The following is a 20,448-nucleotide window of genomic DNA, read 5'->3' on the forward strand; positions in this document are numbered from 1 at the left end:
CAACCAAATAGTGCCATAGGATTTCATTATTCATATCTTTGTTTGTTTTTAACACTTCGGTGATATGAAATTATTGCCTAAAACAATAACATTTATCTTTTTTCACGATTTTTTTTCCAAACTCGGATGTTTTCCTGGGCGACATGACTGCATTTTCTGGGACATCAGGAGGTGGTTAGATTGACACAGTGGCGTCGAGGTCTGGCAAAGTGGTTTGGGCCCTTTCATTTCCTTTATTAGAAGTGGAGTTGTTTTATAAACAGGAGCCTCTAAGATTACTGCATGCATGTTTGTTTTTCACCATCTGACTTTGGAATCTGTACCGCTATCCGAAGGGTAGAACCGTGAGTCAAGACTTATCCAGTTTTCTACTCCTCAACATTTTTTCTAGCCCTGCAATTTGTACTGTCTTCAACCTAACCAGTTCTATTCCCTGATCTCCAACAGACCGGTGCCCGCTCTTCTCTCTGGTGTTGTGGGGGGGAAGCTTGGAGATAAGAGTCTATGGAAAGAACTAGCCGAACTTCTGGCCAACCAGTCGATCAAGGCTAAAACACTGTACATCATGATAAATTGGGATTCTTGTCCCGTGGTTTTTTTGTTTTGTTTTGTTTTTGTTTTTGTTTTTGCAAAAGACGGATAATGTATATTCTCTTGGTGCACATTTTAGGTGTTTATTCATAAATGTTGGTCGGCTCTCAAAGGAGTAACCTCAGGGGTCATGGTGTTTGTACAATTTTTAAAGGTCTCCCAGGAAATGCTTACAGAGCCTATGGCATTGTATTTTGCCTTCAGTGAAAATAGAAGATAGCTCATCATCCTCCTCTGAATAATAACCCCATTTCCTCATTGGTGAAATGGGAACAATAATAATCAAAAGTGGGTTTCATCTAAAAGTATGTCCTATGGTCCAGTCTTCTAGCTGGATACTTTCTGATGACTCACCTTCTGCTGATCCCTTGCCAACTTTGCAAGGACATTAGGAGATTTAATTAAAGTGTGTACAGTGCCTTAAGCTCTTCAAAGAAACACACAGCATTATTATTGTAGATAATACTTTTGAAATTCCATAATCTCGTGAAGGTAATGAAACCAACAATACAGAAAGTGGGGGCTTCAATGCAGTTTTATGAAGAACTTCCTACGACGTCATGTTAATAGTGGCCATCGTGGGGCACCTGGGTGGCTCAGTCGGTTAAGCGTCCGACTTCAGCTCTGGTCACGATCTCGCGGTCCGCGAGTTCGAGCCCCGCGTCGGGCTCTGGGCTGATGGCTCAGAGCCTGGAGCTTGCTTCTGATTCTGTGTCTCCCTCTCTCTCTGCCCCTCCCCTGTTCATGCTGTGTCTCTCTCTGTCTCAAAAATAAATAAACGTTAAAAAAATTAAAAAAAAAAATAGTGGCCATCGTGTGGCTTTGAGAATGCAGACTTCAATGACTGTGAACTTTTTAATTGTAAATATTTTGATTTAATGTTTTCCCATCAATAACTAACACATTTGAGAGGTCAATAAGTATTCAAGTCATGATGTTCCTGGCCCACTTTTAAGGCTTTACAAATTTTTTTTTTTTTTACTTTTTTTACTTCTTGGTTTGAAGTATGATTAAAAGGAGTACTTTACACTACTCCCAGCATGATATTTTGTAAGTTAGAGAAGGGTGAAAAAGAGAGTGCTCTTCGGGGCTTCTTCTGCCCTGACATGTAGTTCTCCTGCTCTTTTTTTTTTTTTTAATTTTTTTTAACGTTTATTTATTTTTTGAGACAGAGAGAGACAGAGCATGAACGGGGGAGGGGCAGAAAGAGAGGGAGACACAGAATAGGAAGCAGGCTCCAGGCTCTGGGCCATCAGCCCAGAGCCCGACGGGGGGCTCGAACTCACGGACCGTGAGATCGTGACCTGAGCTGAAGTCGGACGCTTAACCGACTGAGCCACCCAGGCGCCTCTAGTTCTCCTGCTCTTAAAATCCCCCAGGAACAATGAAAATTGCTTTAGTTTCCTAACTCATCCCCTGTCTCCAGCATTCAGTCTATACGCACGCTGCCCATTTAATTACCATCCTAACACAGGTCGCTTCCTCTGGATCCGGTGCCTGTGTCAGTGTCTTGACTGTGGACCTGCCATGCATCATGTGTATGAGCCTCAGCGGGCTGCTTACAAATCCCAAAACATGCCTTTCGTTGCTCATGCCCCCAGGATGCCTCCTTGTAAAAACTCTTTGTGCAGCCTTGCCTAAATGCCACCCTCCTCCAGAGAGCCCTCCCAAACCCTCCAGCACTGATGAATCTTAGCCAGACACATCTTCCCAGAACATCTGCTTGGGACCTCTTTTCCAACGTTAACTGCATTCACTTGACCATCGCAGGTGTCCCGCTAATATATAAAAAATATCAATCCCCCATTGAATGCTCACCATGTGCCAGGTACCATGCTGGGGGCTCTTGAGCCTCTTACAGTAAGATTATTCCTTTTTCATCTTTGTCTCTCTTAGTATCCTCCTTTGGACGCACTAGATCCTTAGCAAACATTTGCCACATTGAATTGAAATGTACCCGGGTGAAATTTTCAGGTGCCCAGAAAGCAAACGTCTTTATGTTACCTTCCTGTGTTCTGTGAATTTAAAGTCCAAGCTATCCCTCAACTCTGTAAACCAAAGCAACTTCTCTTACTATTTCAAGGAGAGTAACAATAGCTGGTCCCAAGCCTGCGAAGAGGCTGTGATGTTCATGAAAATATCCAATTGCTTTTGGCTAACCTTGCCTCCCATCAGTGTGAAATTGAAGGTGGATAGAACGAAAAGTGTTCATTGGTTGAACAGACACCCGCTGAGCATTTACTTCTTGCCAGTGGCTCTTGTAGCCCAGGGCTGGTACCTCCTTCTCCATGTGTGGGGATGGAACTAGAGAGATTATCAGAACAGAAGCTAGTTCTAGAGATGACTCTCCTTTGCATCAGGCATGGCATGGCATTTCTCATACAGCAGACCATGTTTTGGAAGCCACTAGAACAAGACAAGATGGGCCAGAACCAGGCTGGGAGAGCTTCTCGCTCTCCTTGCAGTGGCTCTCAGACCTTTTTTTCTGCATGACTATCCTTTTTAACACCAAACAGGAGAAGCCTGACAATGTGAAAGCCCATTCATGGACTGATTCTTCGTAACTTGGAATTAGCTAAGCAGGGTAGCGGAAGTCAAGACTTTTCTAAGAAAATCTACTGTATGGTCTTCAGAATAAAGGACCTGAGATGATTTTGTAGGAAATAGATTTTTTTTTTAAATATTTATTTATTTTTGAGACAGAGAGAGAGCATGAACGGGGGAGGGTCAGAGAGAGGGAGACACAGAATCTGAAACAGGCTCCAGGCTCTGAGCTGTCAGCACAGAGCCCGACACGGGGCTCGAACTCGTGGACCGCGAGATCATGACCTGAGCCAAAGTCGGACGCTTAACCGACTGAGACACCCAGGCGCCCCAGGGAAATAGCTTTTAGATACACATTTGTTCATGCAACTGAAGGGCTCTCTGTAATTCGAGGAAGAGTGCTTTAAAATTAAACTACCTTAAAAAGAAATTAATGTGGATGGTCTATACATTTTAAAAATTAGCCTTACGAGTCGTTATCCAGTTTTACTCCTTGTAAAGGATGAGCTACTGTCATGAACCACCTGCACTAATTTAGATAGAAAATGTGCTTGAAGATGAAGTCACTTGCTGTTGGTTATTTCTGTGCTCAAGAATCTTGCCCTGGGGTGCTTGGCTGGCTCAGTCAGGGAAGTGTATGACTCGATCTCAGGGTTGTAAATTTGAGTCCCATATTGCATGCACAGATTACTTAAAAATTAAAAAAAAAATCTGGGGCACCTGGGTGGCTCAGTTGGTTAAGTAACCAATTTCAGCTCAGGTCACGATCTCACGGTTTGTGGGTTTGAGCCCTGCACTGGGCTCTCTGCTGACAGCTCAGGCACTGCGGGTGGCTGACGACTCGCGACTGACCGAGACTTGGACTCTGCCCTCAAGGAGGTCAGAGTCTGGAGGGAGAGACATTAACCATTAACTTAAGAAGTGAGTTTCAAGGTAAAGGTCCAAGGGCTAGGAGAGAACTTAGAATCCGCATGTTTCCCGGACTGCCTGAGCCACAAGGCGGAACATCAGGAAAAGCTTCTGATGATGCCAAAAGCCCTGTCCTCGATGCCTAGCAGAAGTGAGCTAGTAGAGAAAAAGGGTGGAGGGGGCTGGGTTTGTGTAAGCTGAGGAAGAAAGAGGCAGAGAAGCGTGAACAGTCTGAACCCAGAGAAGGGCAGGCAGTTGAACAGAGTGGCAGGAGCAGAGTGGGTTCAGGGGGCACCACCAGGCTCTAGGTATAGATTTGTCTCTTAAGGTTAGCAGGACGACACCCGGGGGAGACCTATCTGAGTCTGTGTTTTAGGGAGAGCACTCTGTAGGCTCGCTGAAAGCGGACCACAATGGCAGGGAAACCGGGTTAGAAGCTCCTGGCAGTAATCCACCTGAGAGAGGGGGATGGTGGCTGCACTGTAGCCGTGGCTGTGACAATACAGAGGGAAAGAGTGAAGGAGAGATTAAAATGGTGGTGTTTGTGGCATTTAGAAACTCCCTGTGGGTGAGGTGGGAGTCTGGGGTGACACTGGGTTATTTTTTTTTTTTAACCTAGGCGGCTGATTGAATGGAGCGTCGGAGAGAATTCAGACAATGCACATCTCTAAATTCTGTCTGAGGACTAAATGTGCTTGGCAGGTAGTAATCATCCAATAAGGTTGCTATCGTTGTAACCGTAGGCTAACCTCATCTGGTTAGTTCTAACGGAACTCTCTAGAAAGTGCTGCTCATGATCGACATGTGCGTTCTCTGAGCAGACTCTGGATCAGATGGCAACTTTCGAGACTCTTAAGCTTCTTCCATTTTCTTGGCCTGTTTCCTCTTATAATATCAACCAGGCAACCAACGTTTCAGTAAGAACTTGAGATAAGAGATATAAAGTCCTTTGTGTGGCACCGTATGCATAATGGAAGCTCAGTAAATGACAGCTTCATACACGAATGGAAGGCGTCATTGTTGGTTCTCAGCCTCCAGGGGCTGGGGGGCATTCTCTCTCATGGATCTTTGTAACTCTCACAGGCCCTGCCTACCCAGCACAGGGCCTTACATTTAATGCTGGCCAGTAAATATTTATTGAAACTAGAATAACTGCTACTTCATCTTTTCTTGTCTTTCTGCCAAAGGTGGTTAACCCTCTTTTAAAAAGATTCTTTTTATGGTTTTGTCTTCGCATGGTTTATCTTTACTTAAACTTTATTTCATTTGGGCCCTCTTTTTTCCTTCTAAATGATGACCCACATTTCATAATTTCTGACGTTCTCCTATAAAATGTCTCCTTGACAATCCCCCATCTGAACTCCTTTTTTTTTTATTAAAAATTTTTCAATGTTTATTTATTTTTGAGAGAGAGAGACAGAGACAGAGAGAGGCCACGGGCGGGCCGAGCCAGAGTGCACACGTGAATGGGGGAGGGGCAGAGAGAAGGGGACACAGAATCCGAAGCAGGCTCCAGGCTCTGAGCTGTCAGCACAGAACCCGACGCGGGGCTCAAACCCACAAACTGCGAGATCATGACCTGAGCCGAAGTTGGACACTTTGGCTGAGCCACCCAGTCACCAACCCCCTGACCGCCCCCCCCCGCCCCCCCCCCCCCCCCCCCCCCCAGCCATCTGCATTCCTGCCCTCTCACAGGACGGTGTTTGATAGTGGGATCTTGGTTCTTATGTGACTTGACTGTGATAATTACTTAGAGTGCTAAACCTTTCCTAAAATTCTTACTGGGCTCCAGGATTTCCACTAGAGCCAAGATCAGTCCATTAAGGACTTGGTAAAACAGCTTGAATTTAATCACAGTGAACCATACTCACTGCAGAGACATGTAATTTGATCAGAAATATTTGCACACAAACATACCAAGTCTCAGGCATGGCTGGCAATTAGCGACTCTGTGATAATAAAGAAGAATTTGAGATAGCTCTTGAGCTCACGAATCTTTGCCTGTCTGTGTGTTTTCGTTGGGGAATTCAAAACATATATTCGGTTATTTTACATGTGGCACTGGTATAAGCATCGGGTAGGTTTATACTGGTATCATTGGTCTTTTCCCATTTTACTCCCTTTTCCTGGTTATAAATGAAATAGATAAATATAAAAAATAAAAAACAGAAACTTGGAAATACATTAACCTGGGAAATACATTAAACTGTAATGAAGAACAAAATGCCACCCAAACATACACATGACATTTTTGTGTTTCTAATTAAGCTCTACATGTATGTAGATACATATACTCTCCATAAATTTATAGCACTTAAAATACAGTTTTGTATTTTGCTTTTTCACAAGTTATAATAAGAGCATTTTCCTGTGTCATTAAATAGTCTTTGAAAGTATAACTTGAACGTTTGCATAATGTTCTATCATACGTGTAAACATTCCCATACTGTGAGATATTTTGGTCGCTATTCTAAATAATGCCATAATGAAATCTTTGTGCGTAAATATTTTTTACGTGTCTCTAAATATTTCCTGAAGACAGATTCCCCAGCAGCAGAGTAACATTTTGAGACTCTAGATACATGTTGCTAAACTGCTTTTCAGAAAAGTTGGGCAAATTTGCACTGTGGCCAAGGCTGTGTGTGTGGGAGGGCCACCGTATCACCACTCACTGTGATCTGTCTTATCTTTCACAAACCACACAGTGAACCTGTGGGTCAGATTTGTTTTAACTGCCTCCCAATGGTGCTTTCTGTCCTAACCCCATAATGCGATTTCTGTACACTTTTAGGACTAGCTTGCCATTTAAAGGGGAAAGCTTTTTTCCTGAAGTGTGAAGCTAGATTTCTATTCATGAAAAATTTCAAATGGTTATTTAATGTTTCCAGTGTGGCAAGTTAAGTTCCTTAAATGGGGCATCCATTTTAAATGTTTTTGTCATTTAGCACCGTTCACCCAAAACTAAAATCAAGCAAGCATCCCTCTTCCCCTTGTCATGGTTAGGGGCTTATCTAGCAGCAGTAATTCCAAATAAATATCCTAGTTAGTTGAGATTTGGACATTTGGACAGCTATTTGAAATTTGGGCGGTTTTCCATTATGCTGAATCCTCTGGAAATTATTTTTGAAAAATACATCATGCTTTATTTAGTTTTAGTTTGTAGGCATGAGAATTTTATGTATGTAGCCACTGCTTTCTTCATTTGTCCCTAAAAATGCCTATTTTAAACTAGATTGTCACATTTGTTTGTATATAAAAGAAGATGTAACTATCGTAGGGTATTCTAATCCAGTGGGATTTCGGGTTCTACATTTGACATGCCCTTTCCACTTGCAAACTTCAACCAAAAAAATTTTTTTTTAATTCTTATTCGCATTTTAGAGCTATAGCAAATTTACTTTATTTATTTATTTATTTATGTATTTATTTATTTATTTATTTTTAAGTAAGCTTCACACCCAGCGTGGAGCCCAGTGTGGGGCTTGATCTCACGACCCCGAGATCAAGCCCTGAGCTGAGATCAAGAGTGGGACACTTACCTGACTGAGTCACCCAGGCGCCGCTACTTTATTCATTTTAGAATGAAATTTTTGACTCTTTCAACCTCGTTCTTACATAAGGCATAAGCTCATTACTTTCTGTCTATTCTGTTCAGTTCAGGTTCACAGATGCAAACCAAATGCTAGATACTATGTAAAGACAAGGGACACACACGTACGTAAAGACACACAGAGCACATCGTCAGAGACAAATCCCTTACCAGATCGATTCAGTACAATGTGACACGTGCTGGAGCACACTGTTGGTCCCCTTATATGATGTACTCACTTACAAGTGCCCCTTCCCCCAGTTAACAGGTTGCTCAGATAAGCCAATTCTATGGTCTACCCAACTGACCATTCAACAACCAGGTTCCGTTCAAGCATTCCTATTTTCCCCTGTGTAGATTTCTGTGCCTGCCTAGCACCCCAGCATCTTTTTTTTTTTTTCATCTCTGGCCGATTGTTGTAAATATTGATAAATTTCAAGAAATATGATGCAAGTAGATTGCAAACCTAAACTGAAAGCCTTAAAGAAAAGAAGATGCAGTTGTGGTGAGGTCAATGACAGTGATATTGGAAGAGAACTGTATTACATACAAAGCCCAATGTGGAATAAGTTGCATCACAACTGCATAATAAAAGACCTTGGTAGGGGCTCCTGGGTGGCTCAGTTGGGTAAGGGTCTGACTCAGGCTCAGGTCATGATCTCACATTTCGTGGGTTTGAGCCCCAAGTCAGGCTCTGTGTTAGCAGTTCAGAGCCTGCTTGGGATTCCCTCTCTCCCTCTCTTTCTCTCTCTCTGCCCCTTCCTAGCCTTCTCTCTCTCTCTCTCTCTCTCTCTCTTGCAATAAATAAGTAAACTTAAAAAAAAATAGAGGGCCTTGGTAAAAAATAAAGCCTTCAGAGATACTTCAGCAAAGATAGCCTTTTTCGTCACTGGGTGCAAAAGTCAAGTAATGATGTCATTTCACATCATTTTGTCACCCCCAAATCTAACATTCAATTACTTCCTTGTTCTATAATTAGGACATGTTTATAATTATGACTTATTTTTATCATATTTATTTTATTTTCCCATTTGAAATATTGATCAAGTCTTTTTTTTAATTAAAAAAAATTTTTTTAACGTTTATTTATTTTTGAGGCAGAGAGAGACAGAGCATGAACGGGGGAGGGTCAGAGAGAGGGAGACACAGAATGTGAAACAGGCTCCAGACTCTGAGCAGTCAGCACAGATCCCGACGCGGGGCTCGAACTCACGGACCGCGAGATCATGACCTGAGCCGAAGTCGGACGCTTAACCGACTGAGCCACCCAGGCGCCCCGATCAAGTCTTAATATAACTTATTATTCAGTGTTGGTCTCTGTATTTTCTGGTTACCTACTGCTGTGTGACAACCCCAAACCACAGGTTTCAACGACCATTTTATTATCTCTCATAATTCTGTGGGTCGGCTATATTCTTCTCGATTGGCCATAGCTGGGCTCGCAGTCATGCGGAATCATGGCTGGGTTAAAATGTTCAAGATGACTCATTCATTCATCTGGTGCCTTCTCAGGGACAGCCTGGATTCTGGGGTGCCTGCCTCCCCATGTAGTCTGAGGACCTCTCCTTCTCCACATTAGGGGTAGCTAGACTTAATGGCAGTGCAGGTTTCCCCAAAGCACAAAAGCAGAAACTACTTCCGAAGATTTGGGTCCCAAACACATCGCATCATTCCTGCCACATGCTATTGGTTAAAGCGAGTCACAGGGAAGCTCAGGTTCCACGTGGAAGGGAGCTGCACACAGATGTGAATACGAGAAGGCCTGGTTCACCGGAAGCCATCTGTGGACACCAGCTCACACACTGTATTAAGCGCATTCATTTAAAAAGGCATTTCCAGTACTAGCTACCCATGGATAATGAGGACCTCCTATAGCTGTAATCGCTTTGGTGGGTCATTTCCAAAAGCCTCATGAGCTGTGATGTCAATCGCAACAGACAATCTGCTTTTAAGAATCACAGGCCTCAAGTGAAGGAGCTAATAAACAGATTACAGCCTCTGATTGATTCGTAAACTTCAGACCCTTACTGTTCGTTTTTTGAAAGAACAGGTTTGGGTTTATTTGCCTAAGGATACTCAGCAAATGTTTGGAAAATAATTCACAGTTTGATGTATATAATAAGAATTTGGAGCATTTGTGTGTGCCTCATAAATTAGGTAGTGCTTTTAGGTGTTACCTTATTTGCTTTTCATTTCAAATCTTGCAATAAGGCAGGTATTCCAGTTTTCAAGGGAGGAAACTAACTCATGGTAAGCTGTTCAGTATTTCACAGTTACACAGATAGGAAACATTGGAGCCAGAACTCCAAGTTTAGGATTCTTTCAAACCAGCCATCCCTCCTAGGGTTCTTTTAAACTTAGAAGGATCTCAAACTAAAACCGATTCTTTCTCTCTCCATGTACATGTGTGTATGTATTCACACATATATAAATTATACATTAAAAACACTCAATAGGCACATCCTCCATTGATAGTTAATGAATGAAATTGATAGGTAGTGAATGCAATTCGCCCATTCTGTTATTATATACATATATGTGTGTGTACACACATGCACACACACACGCACACATGTTTATAAACTGGACATTTTAAAAATCAGTAAGTACAGCCTTACTGATAGGGAATGAATAAAATTGAAAGGTAATGAATGAAATTCATTCTCATTACATATATAGAGATGTATATATATATATATATATGTGCACATGTATATAAAATATACATTTTAAAAACCATTCTTAAAATACACCTTCATTAATAGATGAAGATTCTTCACTGAATGATCTATGGAAGGTCATTAATATCCATTTCAAGCTAAAGGATATTACAGAAGCATGAATGTCATCTCAAAGTCATCTGGTCCAACCCATTTATTTCATAGATGGGACAACAGGCTCCGAGTGGTTCAGTTAGTTGCCCCAAATCACACAACTATTTAGTGAAAGAGCCAAGACCTGTTGACTCTGAACCTATTGTTCTTCCAACTAAATCAAGCCACTGAAGACAGCTTCGGCTCAGGTCGTGATCTTGTGGTTCTTGAGTTTCAGCCCCGCGTGGGGCTCTGTGCTGACAGCTTGGAGCCTGGAGCCTGCCTCAGATTCTATGACTCCCTCTCTCCTTGCCCCTCCGCTGCTTGTGCTCTGTGTCTCTCTCTCTCAAAAATAAATAAACATAAAAAAATAAAAAAATAAAACATTAACATGTGATTCTCCTGGAATTAAAAGTAATGCAAATTGGGGGCGCCTGGGTGGCTCAGTCAGTCGAGCGTCTGGCTTCGGCTCAGGTCATGATCTCACAGTTCGTGAGTTTGAGCCCCGGGTCGGGCTCTGTGCTGACAGCTCGGAGCCTGGAGCCTGCTTCCAATTCTGTGTCTCCCTCTCTCTCTGTTCCTCGCCTGCTCACACGCTGTCTCTCTCTCAAAAATAAATAAAGATTTTTAAAAAATAATTAAATAAATAAATAAAAGTAATGCAAATTGTAAACTCTTTAAGTGACTAAATACAGTTAGGGACCAGCTGTGCAATTTGCTGAAAATATTGTTTCTGCGAGAAAACCTAGTGCTAAGAACCCATGGAAGAGGAAATTTGCTCTGGGAAAAGCTGAGAACTAACTTCAGGGTTGAGTTCTTTATGAAGAAAAAGAAGTTATCATCGTTGTATCCAGTAACTTGTTACGTGTTTTACTCCTAGGATTATGCTCGTAGCAAAATCAAGGAATTTACATCAAACATTCTCACAGAAGTGAGTGTAGAAACTTTCTCTGAGAATGAGGGGTTGAGATGAGCTAAATCTCATTTTTTTTCCAAATGAAGGAAAACATAAAGGTCAGTTCTGTAGATAGCATTCTGACAATATCACACTTGTCCCAGCTCTGATGTTACTATGACAAGTAGTGAGTAATGTTGCATTTTGACCTGAATACAAGGCTTTCTGCCGTCCTCCTTTCCTTCTTCCACATCCCCTCTTTTTATCAAGGAGGAAATGTTTTCAATTTGTTGACTAAACAGGTAAAGTCAAGAAGCCAATAGTAATTTGCCAAAGTCATAGTGTATGTGACCAGCTGGCACCTGTTTGAGTAAAGAGCCCGTTAAAAAATGGGCAGAGAAGGGAGCCTGGGTGGCTCCAGTGGTCAAGCCTCTGACTCTTGATTTCAGCTCAGGTCATGATCTCACAGTTCATGAGATTGAGCCCCTCCTCTGGCTCTGTGCTGACAGTGCAGAGCCTGCTTGGGATTCTCTCTCTCTCCCTCTCTCTCTGTGCCCCTTTCCTGCTCATGCTTTCTCCATCTCTCTCTCAAAATAAATAAATAAACTTTGGAAAAAAAATGGGCAGAGGACCTGAATAGAAATGTTTCCAAAGAAGACATACAGGTGACCAAAAGACACATGAAGAGATGATCAGTGTCACTAATCATCAAGAAAGAACAAACTGAAACTATAATGAGATCCCCTTATACCAGCCACAATGGCTAGTATGAAAATGGCAAGAAATGACAAGTGCGGGTGAGGATGTGGGACAAAGGGAACCCTTGTTCACTGTGGGTGGGAATATAAGTTGATGCAGCTACTGTGAAAAAGTTCTGGAGGTTCCTCAGACAATGGAAAATAGATATAGCATATGATCCAGCTATTACACTTCTGGGTGTTTGCTGAAGAAAACAAAAACACTAATTCAAAAAGACACATGCACCCCTATGTTTACCACAGCATTATTTACAACAGCCAAGTTAGAGAAGCTGCCCTAAGTGTCCATTGATAGATGAATGGATAAAGAAGATGTGGTATCCATTGGAATATTACTGGGCCATGAAAAAGAGTGAGATCTTTCCATTTGCAAATAGATGGACCCAGAGGGCATTATGCTAAGTAAATAAGTTGGACAAAGACAAATACCATATTTCACTTCTATCCAGAATCTAAAAAACAAACCAACAAAACCAGAAACAGACTCATAATACAGAGAACAAATTGGTGGTTGCCAGAGGCAAGGTGGTGGGGGGGGGGGGTGGGGATGAGTAAAATGGATGAAAGAGATTAAGAGGTACAAGCTTCCAGTTATAAGTCACAGGGATGAAAAATACAGCATAAGGGACATAGTGATATTGTAATAACTGTATGGTAACAGAAGGTAACTATACTTATGGCAAGCATTTCATAATGTATATAATTGTTGAATCACTAGATTGCACACCTAAAACTAATATAATATTGTAGGTCAACTATAATTCAGTTAAAAATAAAAATTTTAGGGGCACCTGGGCGGCTCAGTTGGTGAAGTGTCAGACTTTGGCTCACGTCATGATCTATCTCACAGTTCATGGGTTCGAGCCCCCATCGGGCTCTGTGCTGACAGCTCAGAGCCTGGAGCCTGCTTCCGATTCTGTGTCTCCCTCTTTCTCTGCCCCTCCCCACTCATGCTCTCTCTCAAAAATAAATACAGTTTAAAAAAAGTTCTTTAATAAAAATTTTTAAAAAGGGAGTCAATTAAGCCACAGGCCGCATCCTGTCAGTTGAGCAGCCCAAAGTGATTTCTGGCTTTAATAATTACTGGACTGAACTATCATTTTTTTAATGTTTCATTTATTTATTTTTGAAAGACAGCAGGGGAGAGAGGGGCAGAGTGAGAGGGAGAGAGAGAATCCCAAGCAGGCTCTGCACTGTCAGTGCAGAGCCAGACAAGGGGCTCGATCTCACGAACTGTGAGATCATGACCTGAGCCGAATCTAAGAGTCAGACATTTAATCAGCTGAGCCACCCAGGTGCCCCTGAACTGACGTCTCATTTTAGATGAACTGTTGCTCAGGCCCAGGAAGGCCTGTGCTGATCCAGGGGAGGGAATCTTTCCCAGGCACACCCATCTGTGAGTGGCTTTTTCCAGGAGTGTCACCTCTTGGGTATATCTCCATCACCATCTTCATATGTGGGATTTGGGATTTGGAGATATCCTCAGATCATCTCCCCAACTTCCTTAAATAGGGCAAAAAAGGAAAAGAAAAAAAAAAGCTTGGGAATGAAACCCACCATTTTCCTCTGAATGCAAAATTCAAGGCTGTTCATTTGTATCTGTGAGTGGTTCTGTTTTATTTATGTCACAGTCTGAAGAACTCGCTGGGTCCCATTTTTCCTCTGTGTACTGAAGTGGTTGGATTTCTTTCCCTTTACACAGGTAGAGTTATTGATGTTTTGACAATGCTTAATATGAAAAGTTATAAGCCTCCATGCAATAGGGCCACACAGTCATATATATGTGGGCAAGCAGACAGGTACTGTGCATGGGGAGGAAATCCTGTGTCACCACAGCTCAGCCACCAGACCGATATTGTTTGCGAGAAGACAGGTCACAGGCTTGAAACTGCACTTGATGAAGTATTCAAACGAGCTTTAAGAAATATTATGTGGTTTAAAACATACATATTTCGATGACAAATCAAATGTCAGCCCTAAGTGCAATGTTTGTAGGGTGCTGCGGGTCTGTGCGACACAAACCATAAAAAAATAGAAGCACCTGCATATTTGCACCAGACGGCACTTTTTTCTGAGGAGCCCATTATTTGGAGGATACTCTTACAGCATCAGCAAGTCCGGTTAGAAATTTCCAGCACCTCCTGCTGCTTCTGCTTTCCCACCATCTCCACTGCTGTCCTCTCAGACAGCCACTACCTGATTTTTTTTTTTCCAGGTTCTAGCAACGTCCCGTGGGTCTCGGCAGGCACACTGGCTCCCCTTCGTCCATTCTCCACAGGGCTGCCTGTATTCAGTTCATATCTTCTCCTGCATAAAGCTCGGAAATGCTTTCCCATTTTTTTTTTTTTTTAATCAGGGGGGGTTTGATCAGGGAACAAAGATTTATTATAGAGATCGGAAGTTGCACAGTTGTTGGGGAAGTGAGCTGAGAATCAGTGCAGCAAACGTCACTTGCCAATTTAACCAATGTGTCTAAACTTGCAGGGCAGGAACCTTCAGCTGGGTCTAGGACCAGTGACAGCAGGGACAGGGGCCCCGAAAGGGCATGAGTCTCTGAGATCTACAGGAAGCTCATTCATATGTGAAATTCTCAGGAAGCCCTACCCTCTGAAATGTGGAATGTAACTGAAATGAGCATTCAACTCCAGGAGACAGAAAAATCAAAATGAAGTATAACGATCAGGGTGAAATAGGTGTAGCAAAATCTTGGGGAAAACAAACTAAAATCGCCCTCAAACTACCCACCCACCACCAAATCTCCAACAATTTGGCAAATCTGCTCTGTATTTTATAAAAGTTAATTCATGTATATGTTTTCAAAAATGACACATCCTACACACTGTCTCTGATTTCCAGTTCAGCACTATAGCACGGATCCCCTGCTCTTGTCTTTTTCTTTCTCTTTTTTTCCTTTAAAGCTTGCGTTCTTATCCGATTCTGTACCCGTTGGAATGAGAAGGCTCATTTCCTTTGACCCGGCTGTGACAGGATTTGCAGAGGAGTCGCGTCAGTGTCTCTGCTCAGATTTCACTTCCGAAGCACAACAAAGCTTTTGGCAAATGTTACAGCTCCTCTGTCTCTTTTCCCACCACCGTCTGTTGCAGGTGTGTGCAATGCCGAAGCTTCCCATGGATGCCCTGCAAAATGCCTGAAGCCTGCTTTTTTTTGGTGGGGGTCCCTCCGGTCTGTACAGTTGGGAGCTGGCAGTTCTCATTGCCCAGAACCTTCCTCCTTAAACTGTGAACTCCTCTCTATGGCGGAAGGCCAGTGGTAGCCCCTTGTCTCTACCTTGAGAAGAGAACGACTTTCAGGCTGAATGTTCGTAGGAGAGGGCTTTCTAGCCTCATGGGAATCATGACTGCCACATACGTATTTTATCCCACTAAAAGACACATTCCAGCCTAGAGCAGTGGCAGCTCTGGTTTGTTCTTTAGTCATTTCTTATCCTTTAAGCATGGGTTACATTGTGATCATAGGAAGCACCAACTAGTTCTGCCTAAGGAATTTCCCACGAGAGATGACATTTCTTAAGTGATTTTTTTTTTTCACAGATTCACAGGTTGCGAGCTTGAAACTTACTAACATTGCTCTTTCAAATCCGTTATCAATTAACCATGCTGTGTGGTACTTTTCTAGTAGAAGTGATAGTGGTTTCTCCCCCTCCCCATGTTTTTAAAAAAACCGAAGTATAGTTGACACACAAAGACAGTGATGGTGTTTTATCAGTTTATCCAAGTTTCTGGCCTCCGACCGTCAGAAGAAAGGAAAGAACAAATTAAGCCTTATGGAAAATGAAATCGATCATTAGTGGAACTGTGATTTTGTCAACAGAAAGAACTAGCTATGTATTCCTTGCATTCAGTAACAGGGAATAAGGCATTGAACAGTGGGGTCCTAGACATCATCGATGAAAATGATTGCCCTGTGCAGTGACTGGCAGCTAGCTTCTGTCACCGTGTGAATTATTTAGAGGTTAGAAGTTTGGCTTGCAGAAGAGTGCTACCTAACGAAAACGAATGGCCATGCTAGCCACACATCCTATAGTTCTCTGCCAAACACTCGAAATCAATTATTTACACATTATAGGCCAATATATATCAAACCCCTCAGCTCCAATGGCTTGATATAAAGCTGCCTTTAGCTCACTGCTCCCTCTTCTCCCACGCTGGTCTCTTTTCACCGTGTCTCTTGAACGTACTACACCCACTGCGAATTGTCCTCTACCCATTGTTCCCCCAAATGATCTCCTCTCTAACCAAAGACTTGGAAAAAAAGAACCTAGGGACTACCTAATAGTTCCTAGAACCAGCATCGCAAAGCCACTGCTTGTTGGCCACGTGCTGTGCCAACCATGTCTACAGGTCTTTTTTAACCTGTGGTATCTCATTTCATCGAATCCTTAGGATAGCCTAGGAAATGTGCATTGATTTCCTAATTTATAGATAAGAAAAGTGATAAATTTATAGATAATTCTAATTTATAGATAAGAAAAGTGATAAAGGGGCAGGGATGTGGAGGGTGGGGGGAAATGATTTCAGAATGTCTTTTAAAGAAACAGCTTGAGAGCTTCAAAGGCATTTTCTTTTACCTGGTTCCCAGTCCATTTGTCACCATCCTCCAAATGTGTGTGGCTGGCGGTCTGTGTAGACCACTGTTTCTGGCAGGGGTTTCGCTCTTGGCCATGGAGGTGTTTGTCTTCACACTTTCAGTCGTGCCTTCTTCTTTCCAAGAGAATCCCTTCATTTAGGGAACATACGGAACTGTGGTTTTTGCTGTCAGTGATGGAAACTTGGTGAATCCTTAGTATGTGTTACAAATGAAAGTAAATAGGATAAGTGGAGAGGTATTTACTCTTTTGGGGGATGGCAAATTTCAGCTTCAATAAATTATAGTTGCTTTCATTATAACAAAGGATTTTTGCTTTTAATGATTTTTGAAATGTTTCTATGTGCCCTAGACACAATAAAACTTCTAGAGTGAAGAGGTTTTTATTCTTGTTTTTTTTTTTATTATTGAACCTAGGTGTTTTCCCCCCAGTTTTTGTTTTTTGGTTTTTTTTTTTTGGCGGCGGTGGTGGGGGGGAGTCTGTGAAATCATCAAGGTCAGAGAGTTTTGTCTTATGCATATTTGTATATCCAATTTCTGGCACATGATGGACTCCAACAGGAGTCTGATAGTAGATTCATGTGGATAGTGAATGAGTAGTAATGGCTAGTGATGATCAGTAGCCTCAGTATATATTTAATTTATCTGAAAAAAATGACAAAAAGTTCGGAGACAAGGCTGGTTTGGATAAAACTTACTGGTTATGAGTTTTTTTAGATGGAGATTACTGTTGAATTGACCAAGAGTGTGTACCTGTGACTAATGAGATGAAATTAAGCAAAAGGAATATGTGAGCTGAACACCAAGAAATATTTTCAATAGATGAGGATGGGATTAAATCAGGCAGAGGAGTCCCAGTGGAAGTGGCCGGGGGACATTTAACACCATGCATGTCACTTAAGGCTGCAGTGAACTTACACAATTTACTAGAGACTGACTCTGGCTTTGGCAGGGTGATAAATGGGACCATATCTCTAGTCTCATTGATTCTTTTTCTTACACGGGTATACATTCACAGCCTCCCATCCCCTATGGACAGAATTTATGTGTGTGTTAAATTTTCTGATTATGGTTTTCTTTTTTTTCCAGAAAACACTCTTTTCAGAGCATCTCCTGGTATCATCAGAAATGTCCTCCTTAAGTGGGCAAGTCCAAACTGTTTTGGGCCTGGTAGAGCCAGGCAAACTGGGCCGCACTCTGACCCACGAACATTTGACAATGACCTTTGACTGCTGTTACTACCCACCTCCTCCACGTTACAAAGCTACCTCCGAAGAACCTATTATGATGAAAAATTTATTTTGGATTCAAAAGAACCCTTATTCCCATAAGGAGAATCTTCAGCTGAATCAGGAGACGGAAGCCATCAGGGAAGAACTGTTGTATTTTAAAGCCAATGGTGGAGGGGCTTTGGTCGAGAACACTACTGTTGGCATCAGCCGAGACGTGAAGACTTTGAAGTGGCTTGCCGAAGAGACCGGCGTCCATATCATATCTGGAGCTGGATTTTATGTGGACGCAACTCACTCTCCAGACACCAGAGCCATGTCAGTGGAACAGGTAAGAAGCCCCAAGTTGTTCAGCAATGTTTGCACGTAAACTCAGAAAAGCCAGAACTCCAGACGTCGGATTACCCCTGTGTGTCACCTACATTTGGAGAATGTCACTGACTCAGAGGTAGCTGGGCATGCTACAGAAGGTTGCTAGCTAGCAAAGGCATCTGCCAGTTGGGACCCAAATTAGGAACATTTCATTTCGTGAAGAAAAAAAGTGTGAAGGAAGGAGCTCTTAACCCACTGGTCACTGGAAAACCCAAAGTGTGAATGCTTAGATTTGTATGTATTGTGTCTGTGCTCAGTGGTGGTGCCACAGTCTGTTTGTAAACCTCATTTTTCCATCATAAACTTCAGTTATGTAACCTCGATTTTCTTGTTGGATTTTATAATAACCAGCAATAAAAATTCACTGCAGGGTGAAACTTGGCAGGCAAAGACTTGGCGCATTTGCGAATATGTTTCCTTCTTTTACAAAACAGGAGGGGTGGTGGAAGAAAATCCATTCCTGTTTTTGTTATCATATGATCTGAGGCAAGAATGGGCAGAAGGAAGTAAATCTTTCAGAGATAAAAAGAAAGAATTAACCACAAGTCTTTTTTGCATACACATGTGCTCTCTTTCTGTGATAGTAACTTAATGTGTTTATACATACTGTATTCATTTGTACGTGTCTTCCATTATCTGCTTGATAGGCAAGAAATGTCACCCATAGTGTTTGCAAAGAATCAGTCAATTATTAAAATCTTCATATTTCAAAGCTTTATTTGCATTATTTTCCAATCAGCCCTTTACCTTTTTATATGTCTATTATTTGAAGACTATCCTGAAGTCAGCTATCATACATTCTTCCAACCACTCTTAGTAGTAAATATACATATGAACCAAAAAATATGATATTAATATCATGTGCTGTGAATTTCCTATGCTGTATGGGACCAAGGGCTGCATAAATAAGGGAGGACTAAAGAATCAGTTAATACAGTGGACGTATGTTCAAGGGCAGTCTTTTTACGCTCTAGATGTTCCTCAGGTTAAATCACAGTTTGTTTGTTTTTTTCTCATCTGAATGTACTTGCATGAAGTCACATCTTTTTCCCTATAGCTTTCTAAAGCCCCAAATTTCTTGTGAAATAATCACAGTAAGATATTATTGAGTCTTTGATTTAGAATAACTTGTGGAATTTGAGACTTGGCCTTTCTCATTGGCCAGTATTCGCTGAATGGATGTCAAGCAGATTTTTTAAAGCACGAATGACGAAATGATTAAATTTCATTCCCACGCTGTGGTGACTATGGGCTGATAAATTCCACAATCTGTAAAGTATCTTCTTTCCCACTCTTCCTTAGCTTACTGATGTCCTCATTAATGAAATTCTCCATGGAGCTGATGGAACTAGCATCAAGTGTGGGGTCATTGGAGAAATTGGTTGCTCCTGGCCTCTGGCAGAGAGTGAGAAGAAGGTTCTTCAGGCAACAGCTCATGCTCAGGCTCAGCTCGGCTGTCCTGTTATTATTCATCCTGGAAGGAATCCAAGCGCACCATTTCAGATTATCCGAGTGTTGCAAGAAGCAGGTGTAGACGTCTCCAAAACGGTTATGTCCCACATTGATAGGTAAGCAGACTATCTCCAAATAAGTCCCAAGGCACCAGATGATTATGGATGATCAAATAAATAGTATCGTCAGATTAATGAAATACTAATCACCTAGAGAAAACCACTAACTACCTGGATGATAGTATTTATAATGTTTTACAACAGACACCAATAAAAGTCGTTGCTGCCATTTTTGTGTCCCGACTCTGGGTGTGTTAGTGTCCTAGGTATTTTGTGTAAATAATTCCTTTTAATTTACTGAGTCCTCCCCAACTCTTCATAATAACTGTCTCTATGCACGTTGTCTCTGATATTACAGTAGGTGCCAATTGTACACGCTCAGTATTTGTCAGTTGGGGGATAAATTTCTCTGCAAATATAGAAGGAAGGGAAAGTGAATGGTTTCACCCTGAGAAGAAAACCATAAATGTAAACATTCAAGTTTGCTGTTGTGACTGGTGGTTTGAATCCTCTGAATTTTGCAAATGCAATTAGAAAACATGATAGTAATAGGTATAATGATTTGTCTGGCAGTATTCTTAGTTTCCTACAGCTGCTATCACAAATTAGAAGACACTGGGTGACTTAAAATA

At 41.9% G+C, this 20,448-nt stretch overlaps 1 protein-coding gene across 1 annotated transcript in view; it reads left to right on the forward strand.

The window, feature by feature from the left end:
• The first annotated feature begins 17,767 nt into the window (after positions 1-17,767).
• PTER (phosphotriesterase related) overlaps positions 17,768-20,448 on the forward strand; it is a 34,153-nt gene continuing 31,472 nt past the window's right edge. Inside the window, exons 1-2 of the mRNA XM_007081259.3 lie at positions 17,768-18,264; positions 19,608-19,873. Coding sequence (XP_007081321.2) covers positions 17,773-18,264; positions 19,608-19,873 — 758 coding nt within the window. The 5' untranslated portion in view covers positions 17,768-17,772. The remainder of the gene's footprint in view (positions 18,265-19,607; positions 19,874-20,448) is intronic.

This window comes from Panthera tigris, chromosome B4 (genome assembly GCF_018350195.1).
Source record: "Panthera tigris isolate Pti1 chromosome B4, P.tigris_Pti1_mat1.1, whole genome shotgun sequence".
Lineage (NCBI taxonomy): Eukaryota > Metazoa > Chordata > Mammalia > Carnivora > Felidae > Panthera > Panthera tigris.